The sequence below is a fragment of the Myotis myotis genome, unplaced genomic scaffold, assembly GCF_014108235.1.
Source record: "Myotis myotis isolate mMyoMyo1 unplaced genomic scaffold, mMyoMyo1.p scaffold_m19_p_20, whole genome shotgun sequence".
In the NCBI taxonomy this organism is placed as follows: domain Eukaryota; kingdom Metazoa; phylum Chordata; class Mammalia; order Chiroptera; family Vespertilionidae; genus Myotis; species Myotis myotis.
Window position 1 is genome coordinate 208,850 of NW_023416325.1, and position 10,361 is coordinate 219,210.

Consider the following 10,361-nt stretch of genomic DNA (forward strand, 5'->3'; position numbering starts at 1 on the left):
TAAATGCAGACCCCTCTAATTTCCTGCCGAATCCTTTATTTGGTGCCATTCTTTGTTCTGTTCCATTCATTCTGCAAACCATCAAATCTTTTGAATGTCTTTTCTCCTCTTGTCCCTACTCTGAACAGAACAACATGACAAGTTAAGTAGTGACAAATAATGGCTGGTAACTATAACTTGTTCACAAAGTATTATATAGCCAGCACCTAATTCAGAGTTTGGTGTGTAAAGGATACGAAGAAATACTTTTTTAACAAGTTAATTACATAGGCGTCACCAAATCTGGTTTGTGAACCTTTGCATTTCTTTCTGGAACAGAAAGGCTTCAAAGATTGGCATTTACATACTATAGTTGCAGAATTTATAGAATTTTACATGAACTTGGAAGAGAGTTATTGTGGTTTGACCACTAGGAAAATAATTTCACCAGTATCATTTTACCTTCTAATTGAAAGTTAAAGAAAAAGAATTGAGAGTTATATCCCTAAAGATCTGCTTTAGATGTAATAGATACATCCTCCCGTTTGTAACCCTTTGAGTAAATAGAGACTTTAAACATGTTTTATGTTGCCCATATGATTCTTTTCTCCTCCTTTCTCTTACTGTCCTCTGCTTATTTCTACCTTCTTTCCATCTAAGTGAGAAAATCATCTCCCTGTCCACCGGCCTCCATTCCAGTGATGAGCACATAAATGAAATGCTCCCAACTGGGAGATTGTCATCTTTCTGAGTTACTGACATTTCTTATCTTCCTGGGGCTCTAATTGACCATCATGTGCTAAACCCATAATGACATCAAAACATTTTCTGTTGTTCCACTGCCCTAACCTATTGCTCGTGTACTTTTGTTCCGCTTCAGCCACACCATGTTACCGTATGTGCCTCTTCCAGGCATGGAAGCTGCTTACAACACCAGTGGCGGTCAGATGAGGTAAGTCCAATGGTGCTGGCGCATGAGGACTTGCGGAGTGAGTGAGTGTGCGTGTGTGTGCGCGTGTGTGCGCGCGCGTGTGAGAGAGAGAGAGAGAGAGAGAGAGAGAGAGGGAGAGAGAGAGAGAGAATATGGTAGCGGATGGTGTGGATCAGGCCTGGTGTGATTCTGAGCTTTTGTTTTTCTTCTAAACCAGATTGAATCTTAGATTCAAATGTGTTTTATTATAAGTAACAACTAAGAATATGTAATCAATACCAAATAAGGGGGGGAAATCAAAATCACTTAGCCAGCTCATTATACTGTAAGTTCCCTCTCAAGCTATTTTTGGTCATTTAGCCCAACTTCAGTGCCTGGGTGGGATTGATCTCATCTGCCTACATTTCATTTGTTTCGTTCACTAAATGTCTTCTCCCTTCCAAAAAATCTGTTCCTTTTTACATTTTTCCTTATTCACTACTTTTTCCTTATTTTATCACTCCATACCAATGAAATGGATTGCCCGCATTCTTGTAAATTTTTACATACATAGACACAGGCTATGCCCAGATGTGACTAGAGATCAGGTTGAAATGTCATTGCTGGCAAAAGGCTTCAACCTAGTCTGGGGGTTAAGTTGAATGTGCTGAGGTAGAAAGTGAGTCCCATCCTTTCTCTTGTGTTTTTCTCTCGGTGCTGCTAGGCTAGAGCCTCCGTTCCCTGCCCTGGTACCAAAGTCGTGCTTGGTAACAGACTCGGCTGTCGGCAAGCTCCTGCTGTCCGCCTCTGAGTTCCCGGTTCCTGGGTTAGATGAACTGGATGGTGTGACAGCAGCGCGCCCCCGTCCACAGAGCAGCCCTCCAGAGCAGAAAGAGGTGAGTGTGAAGTGCTCCGGGGTCAGGTGGCAGAGGCACTGGAGATGGCCATCGATGACGACAGATCACGTGATAGGTACACATGGCCCTGACTGCCTTTACTTGCCACCTTTAGCTTCCGCTGCGTCCTGGAGAGCACCAAGAGGAGGTTTCTGTTTGTCCACTGCAGCTACCCTGGAGCTCTTAATCTACATTGTTTTCTGGATCTTTTTTTCTTAATGACAGAATTTAACACTGTTTAGAGAATTAGACCACAGCGCTGCTTCATGCATTCAGAGAGGATGAGTGAATGACGGCATTTTTCAGTTTTGCAATATCTGCTGTCTCCAACAGAGAATGATAGGGCTCTCTTTTAATATAAAGTAGGATAGTTGCTGAAAACACTGGTGGCAGGAGTAGCAGGGGAAGCTTTGTCATAAACTACTTATTAGAGTCATCTGTAAATGGAGGATGTGATATCTTGAGGGTGAAAAAAGGGACTTTATATTTTTTAAAACATCTTACAACTTGACGTATCTTTCTTTTTAACCCTTAAAAATAGGCTGAGCCAGAGAAGAGGCCAAAGAAAGTCTCACAGATTCGCATCCGGAAAACCATTCCTAAGCCAGACCCTAATCTTACCCCCATGGGCCTCCCTCGCCCCAAAAGGTGAGCTCTTTCCCTAATACACATAGCTTCACTCGTTTGGAAAATCGTTTGACATAATACAATGACCTTTCAGTGATCTACTAGTATACCCTTGAGCTATTTTACTCCTAAGGTTGACCCAAGAATATTCGTTGGCAGTGTGGCCAGAGACTTATGTGCAGAGGTATCTCACCACACTCCTAATCATCTGCATTGAGCTCACCATTGAGCTCACCATGCACCCTTTGGGTGGATACTCTCTCTGTTTGCCCTTCAGTGGTGCTGGGAGGAAAACACTGTTGTCACCCCAGGTGTAGGTAAGTGTGCTGAGCTTCCTGGGTTAGGAACCTGGTAGGCCATAGTGCCAGTCACGACACAGGTGGTTTCTGTCTCACACAGGTCTTACCCGACCCCACAGCTCAAGCTCACAACATTCTGTGCACAAAACTGGGAAGGGGCCTAAATGTTATGAAGGAAAGAATTAAATTTTTTTCGAAAATACCAGATCCATGTTATGGTCTACTTATAGCCTTAAAAGATTTTGTTTCTAAAGATTTTTTTTTTTTTAATATATATATTTTATTGATTTTTTTACAGAGAGGAAGGGAGAGAGATAGAGAGTTAGAAACATCGATGAGAGAGAAACATCGATCAGCTGCCTCCTGCACATCTCCTACTGGGGATGTGCCCGCAACCCAGGTACATGCCCTTGACCAGAATCGAACCCGGGACCCCTCAGTCCGCAGGCCGACGCTCTGTCCACTGAGCCAAACCGGTTTCGGCTCTAAAGATTTATTATTTTTATTTTTAAACTGGACCAACACGTGTCATAAACCATTTGGTCATTTTATTTATTTATTTATTTATTTTGTTAATCCTCACCCAAGGGTATTTTTCCATTGATTTTTAGGGAGAGTGGGAGAAGGAAAGACAGAAACATCGATGTGAGAGAAACACATCGATCAGTTGCCTCCTGCGCGAGGCCCGACCAGGGCTCGGGCTGTGGAGGAACCTACAACTGAGGTACATGACTCTGACCAGAACTGAACCTGGGACCCTTCGGTCCACAGGCCAACACTCCATCCACTGAGCCAAACCGGCTAGGGCTCTAAATATTTATTTTTTTATGACAGAGACCATTGCTAATCCTATAAAGTAAAGAGGGGAGAAAAAACAGATTCCAAATTATGTATTTAGCCTGAATCCAATTTTATGTGTTACACGGACACATTATGACAATTGAAACATTTTTTAGAAGGCCTCCAGAGCTCTATTTTCATGTAGTGGCTCTCACTCCTTCATTTCTCATTGGCAAATAGAAGCCTAACATGGTCCCTGAAGTCACCCCAGGTAAGTTATTTAATAACCTTCCTGAGCTTCTAGAAACTTTTCTGTAAAATGTGAGTGAAAATTCCCAATACTCAAGGTTGCTGTAAAGTCTAATAGAGATTCCAAAAAAATGTACTGTAGCTATTATACTGGTTCACACAACACATATGCAATTAATAGTTAATTTTTACTATGATCATGATTCATGCTTCACTTTTCCCATGTGGTTTTCATCTTACTGTATTTTTATCTTATAGTTCTATTATTGATCATTACTAAAATAAAATAGGATTCAGAATTGGATGTATTCTACCTTGTAGATAAAAGTTCTGAAAACCAGCCTGGCTGGCATGACTCAATGGTTGAGCTTCAATTCCTGAACTAGGAGGTCATAGTTCAATTTCTGATCAGGGCACATGCCTGGGTTTTGGGCCGATCCCCAGTGTGGGATGGGCAGGAGGCAGCTGATTGGTGATTCTCTGTCATCATTGATTTTTCTATTTCTCTCTCCCTCTCCCTTCCATTCTGAAGTCAATAAAAAAATATGTATATTTTTTAAAATTTCTGAAAAGCAGTTCTGGCTGGGTAGCTCAGTTGGTTTAGAGCATCCTCTGATAATACCAAGGTTGCGGGTTTGAGCCTGGTAAAGAAGAGTAAATCTATCTCTCTGTCAGTGTTTTTCAGTGGCTATCAATAGCACAAAAAGGGTGAAAACAAGGGTCATGTCCCTTGTGATGGAAACTACAGCACCATCTAAAAGTCTTCCTAGCCAAACACACCTTAATCTGATTATGCCTCTGTATTTAATTGCCTGTCTGTAGGAAACATCTATAGTATTCCCATATGTTTAGGTCAAAGAAGCATGTTAAATGACACCATGTAGATGGAATCAAGTAAAAAAATCTTGACTGGGGAATCCAGATTACCTGATTTATTCATCAAAGAAATTACAAAATAAAAAAGGAGACAAAATAGAGCACTGATAACATAAATTGGGACAGTACTGATCTGATTTAGATAGATCCAGGGTCTCTCGTGTTCCAGGGTCCTTGTGTTGTTGGGAGAAGGATAAAAATATTGATGCACTTTAGTTTCTATGTTCAATATACTCATAAAATTCTTGCCAACCACTGAAAGAATAGAAGAGTGTACGATTTCTAAGCCAGGAGATGGGCTGCAAGGGAGACAGCAGCAAGTGCGGCGGGGGCGGGGGGAGGTGTCAATTGAGGAGAAGAAAAAGAAGCAGTAAGTTTAGAAAATAGTTATAGATTCAGCTGTATCATTCCCAATAAGGATAAATGAGCTACATTTCATAACATTGGAGAGAATGGCAGCCTGGGGGGAAAATCCAGTATTACGTTCACATGAAACGCATCTAAAACATACTACAGAAAGGTCGAAAGTAAATTAATGGACAGAGTTAGGAAGCCAATCTTACCTCTTGTAAGAGACAAACATTTTGTTCTCATTTCAGGTTAAAGAAAAAGGAGTTCAGTTTGGAAGAAATATATACCAACAAGAATTATAAGTCTCCTCCTGCAAACAGGTAGGTACATATGAGTAGGCAGGAATACATGGGGAGGGCTTCTGACATGATCGATGTAAATCTCTAGTTCTTTAACTGCAGACAGGGTATGCTCAGTTCTTCCCATGTCAGGTCTTGGAAATTACTAGGATTGTTGCTTTTAGTTCCCAGCATTTGAATTGGGGTCGGTGGCGGGATGGGAAAGAAATGTGTATTGGGTTAGTTAATACAGAAAATGTAGTCTCCTTTTAGTTTGTACTAGAGTTTTTACTGAATATGCTGGCTGTCTTTTGGACTAATAATCACTGATATTGCATATGATTCCGAACACAGAGAAGGTTTTACTTGGCTGGCTTTGGGTCTAAATTCAGTTCAAGTCCTTGGACTGTATTCCCCTCCCCCCAAAAGTAAATATCTGAGGTGATGAGTGTGTTAACCCCAATATGTGAATCCTTTACCAGTGCGCAGTTATATCAAGTCACAGTATTATGCTTTTAAATATCTTACAGTTGTAGTTGTCAGTTATACCTTGATAAAGTTGGAAAAAACACACACACACATGTAAAAAAAAAAAAGATACTGGCCAGAGGAAATAGTTGCCTACGGAGTTGGTGCAAACAGCTCTCAGCCCCTGTTGACTAGACGTGTGGCCTTGAGTTGGTGTGTTGGTGATTGTTTTGTGTTCCACTCTTAGGTGCTTAGAGACCATCTTTGAGGAACCTAAGGAACGAAATGGTACGCTAATCTCCATCAGCCAACAGAAGAGGAAGCGAGTTCTCGAGTTTCAGGATTTTACTGTCCCAAGAAAGAGGAGAGCTCGTGGGAAGGTCAAGGTGACAGGCAGCTTCACCAGAGCCCAGAAGGCAGCCCTGCAGAGTCGAGAGCTGGATGCCCTTTTGATACAGAAACTAATGGAACTGGAGACCTTCTTTGCCAAGGAAGAGGAAGAGGAGCCATCACCTGGGTGTTGAGAAGCAGTTTGGTTGGGGCGTCTCAATGTTAGATTTCCCAGGCCTCCTGGGAAGAGGTTGCATCAGTTTGCCCAGTGCCCAAACCACTCAAATTGCAATCCATGGATTTTTACTGCTTCAAGGTGCAGCCTCTTTGGAAACTGGTGGCGGAGGGCCCTCTACTTCTACTGCTGATCTAGAACCTCAGGAAAGCGCCCTTCCTCCTGGAAGTGGTCCTGAGTGACATCGGGCCGCCGCCTCCCACACTCTGCCATCCACAGAGGAGGGCGCAGCGCACCTTCGACAACACTAGATCCCAAGGACTCCAGCACTGGCACGTCCCTGTGAAAGTTCCACGCTGTTTACGGTGGTGCTAGACCAAGATTGCTCACAGATGTTGCCTAGGGAGGGGGCCTGGCGTCCTCGCCTGAGTGGCCTCACAGCTCATTTCGGTAGCTGAGGAACGATGAGCCTGTGGTGTTTTCTAATCCTTTGAGTCTGTCTGCCCAGAACCTGGGGTATATGTGTGTGTATGCGTGTGCGTGTGTGTATATGTGTGCGCGTGTGTGTGCGTGTGCGTGTGTGTGTGTTTTCCCATCATTTTTTCCTCCCCTCTGTGACTGTGGGTCACTAGTGCCAGAGGGGCCATCCAGGCCCCATTCAGAGTAAGTTGCACTTTTTAACGTTGTGGTGTTATTTTCATTTGTTTTATTCCTTTTTTTTAAATTGCTGCATGTTCAGAGCCTTTAAATGTGATTTTAAAACAATTTTTTAAGACATTGAGGAGAAAGATAATACATGTCTGCAGAATAGATGGTAGGAGTTTGACCCAGTGTATCTGCATGGTCTGGGACAGTGGAGAGACACTTTTCCATCCACGTGTTTCAGCAATCCCTTCCCCATCTCTCTCTCTGCAGTTCATTAGAGGGAGTACTTTTTTCATCTGGGTTCTCATTCTTGCGTGCTAAGTAGATGTATTAATTTTAATGACGGAAGTAAGAGCAGGTTTCTCTCCCAATCATTTTTAAAGTGTGATGGTTGGGTGTGGTCTTTTAATGGATTTTATCTGAAGTGTTGGAATGTAACAAAGTTGGGAACAACAGTATAGGCGGTGGTAGAGGCCGACCAGTGTGTTTGCAGCTGTCGGAGCAGCCGGCCCTGAGAGTGGGGAGGGGCCACCGCGGTTCAAGCTCAGTGGTGTGTTCTTGCGGTGGGATCACGAAATCCCACGGCTGGCCGGCCCCTCTGAGGACACCTCTTTGTTCTCTGGGCTCCTGTGTCGAACCTACTGGAAATGTAGAATGCCCGTGCTTGCTGAGCGTCTTCTTTTGTGCCCACAGGAGTCTGGGCAGAAGGATGCTGTGTGGGTTAGCAGTCCCAGAGGTTCATTCCTTTCCCACTAATCCCTGTGTGCCCGCACCCTGCTTCCCCTGCCCTTCTTCCCTTGTGTTTCTCTCTCTCTCTCTCTCTCTCAAAACAAGAGTTCAGAGAATTACATTCCTTGGCTGGTGAATGGAGTACTAGACGCAGCCTCCGGACACCGGTCACCTCTCCCTGTCCTCCTCAGAGCCACTGCAGAAGCTGCTGCCAGTGGGAACTGTCCCGGCGCCAGGCACTTGCCGCCAGGCTGCTAGAGGAGAGAGAGGCGCCCTGGGGTGTGTCTCCTAGGTTTCTGTGGCTCCCCATTTGTCAGTGGGGAGACGGGTGGGGTGGGAGGTCTCTATGTGCCTTTCCTTTGCAGGTTGACAGTCTGTGCCACACTGGAGCAGTGAGACGGACATGAGCCGGAAAAAACAAAGTGCACCTCTGTCTTGGGCCCCTGTCTCAGACAGCGCCTAGTAAGTCCCATACACACCTGGGAGTCCCGAGGCTTCTCAGGCCACGGCCAGCTAGCGTCAGGAGAGAGCGGGCTTCCCCCGGCTCTGAGTGAGCCCGTTCTGCCCTTGCACATCCACTTGGCCTAGAGCCCTAGACTGTATGGACACGACCTGTGTTCACCTCGGTACTTCTCCCTTCCTGGGACAGGGCCCCTAACGCTTCTGTCTTCTTGCTTTAGGAGTGGGTGAGTGATGCCATGTGCCCTTGTCCAAACGTGTTTAGGGAAGTACTGCTGGACACGCTTGCAAACGCCCAGTGAGTCCACAGAGCCCTGTTTGCCAGCGCCCGTGCGGTCTAGCCGAGTCAGTGATGTAGCCACGCATCCTGCAGGCTGAGGTTGAGATGGGCGCACTGTGGTAGCACCAACTTTACAATTACGACTTCAAGTTTGCCCGTTAGCAGCAGGGCATTTTATGAGCCAGCAGGAGTGACTTGGGACATTGGTGTCTGGGAAGGGAGAATTGGAGGAAATGGAGACCTGGGTTCCTTCCTCGTCCTGGGAATGTGGGAGAGAAGCTGCTCTGAGGCCAACCTGTCTATCCCTGAAGTTCTCGGCATGCCCTCTGGTTAGGGCCTTTCCCCGCCGCAAAGTTAAGAATGGGTCCCCACTGCGAACTTGCCGTTGCTTGCCTAAAGTCGCTAGAAGGGTTCTAGCCATGCTCAGGCACACGTGTCTTACCTCTGTCCTCCCCATTGGCTAGCAAGCTGCAGCGCTGTTGGTGGTCCTCGGAGCCTGTGGGACCCGCCAATGATTGGGGATGTGAGTCAGCTGCTGGCACACGGCCTGCCCCGAGTGTCTGGTTCTGGTGGGCCCTGGTACAGTTCCTAAGTTTGGGGACTTCCTTCCGAAGTGGCAGGGAGTTCTAGTTAACCGTAACTTACTCAACTCTGGTGTAGTGTCATTAATGTGGGAAAGAGGAGAAATCTCAGGTCCAGTTGGGGTTTCACCCGTCAGTTTTTCACCGAGACTTTGAACTAGGGGTTTTCTCGTCTTTTAGTTTACAGCTGTATTTGCTTTCCCACCCACCTTCCCCATCTCTGTTCCTTTGGCCTCCTTTCCAGCTTCATTTCTTCATACCTCATCACCTTTTAAACCAGATTATGTCCACTTTTTCTTACTGACCTTGCTCTGAGAGCTACAGCTGAGGGAGGTACAGTGGAAAGACATGTAGCGTTTGCCTTATTGGAGCCTGAAAAGCTCAGAAACTCATGCTGTGAATCCCAAAGCTCTGCGCTCCTCCGAGAGCTGTGAAATCATGACACTTCGTCACATTTTTGCCTGAAAGAGCCTTGATGGGTGCCAGAGCCAACCTGAGGTCAATTCCAGATCCCACCCTCCAGGCACGACCCCCCGTCCCCCACGGCTCCATCCCTGCCCGCCAGGCCAGGAGCTGCACCAAGGAGGCAGGGCTGGGGTGGGTCCTCGAGCTTTGGGCAGCCTCGTGGCACACGGAGCCCGCGGTCGTCTCCAGGCCAGAATGCCACCTCACAGTCCCATGTGCATCAGCGTCCGCAAGAGACCAACTTTCGGCCGTGGTCCTTTTCTCCTGCTCCCTGGGTGGGAGGGTGGATGCAGTTGGTGCTTTTAAAATTCTCCTGTTTTGTTTCTGTAAGCTTTTCCCCTGGTATCATGGAAAGGACCTCCTCATCACCACCTTGTGGGTGGCTGTATCCAAAGTCTAAATAATTGGCCAGATAATGTGGAGCAAGCTTTCCTGAACTCATGGGAGGGAAGGGCTCCTGCACCACAACTGAACTTCTTACGTAAAAGGCTGGCTGGGGAGGAAGGCTCCGTTTTATCACAATCAAATGTAATGGTCTCCAACCACAGATGGAGCAGCAAAGGCTATTCGATGGTAAAGTGAAGGCCCCCGAGTAGTCCACCATCCAGCACAGCATAGTCCGATCTGATGCTTGTTCGTTGTGTGTCTTCACGAGTCCCTCTCTGGTGCTGAATTGGATTTGAATTTCGGTGAGAGGCCTCCGCATCTCCTTGGGCTGGGCTGGCCAGTGAGTAGCTGCCTGCCGTGTTTATATATTATCACGATCAATAGTTCAGTGAGATTTTGTACATTTTTTGGTGACATTGGCATACATGATGCCCCTGCAGCTCCTGTTCTGTTTGGTAGTTTGTGCCTCTAAAATTCCCACTGTTATGTGTGTTAATTTATGAAAATAAAGAATTTTTGAAGCCTTTCAAGTAACTCTCCAGGCTGTTATTTTATTCTTATGGCTTGGCATTAATAAGTTAAAATTCTGCCTGTAAT

General features: G+C 45.8%; 1 protein-coding gene across 10 annotated transcripts in view; it reads left to right on the forward strand.

Moving 5' to 3' along the window:
- Positions 1-10,294, forward strand: part of PRR14L (proline rich 14 like) — a 29,250-nt gene extending 18,956 nt beyond the window's left edge. For 8 of the 10 annotated variants that reach the window (XM_036353146.1, XM_036353152.1, XM_036353153.1 and 5 more), the window contains 5 exons: positions 860-931; positions 1,614-1,785; positions 2,327-2,433; positions 5,216-5,287; positions 5,961-10,294. In XM_036353146.1, coding sequence (XP_036209039.1) covers positions 860-931; positions 1,614-1,785; positions 2,327-2,433; positions 5,216-5,287; positions 5,961-6,237 — 700 coding nt within the window. In that variant the 3' untranslated portion in view covers positions 6,238-10,294. Of the gene's footprint in view, positions 1-859; positions 932-1,613; positions 1,862-2,326; positions 2,436-5,215; positions 5,288-5,960 lie in introns of those variants that run through there. The other 2 variants (XR_004974744.1, XM_036353148.1) reach the window with 2 other exon arrangements.
- Positions 10,295-10,361: the final 67 nt, after the last annotated feature.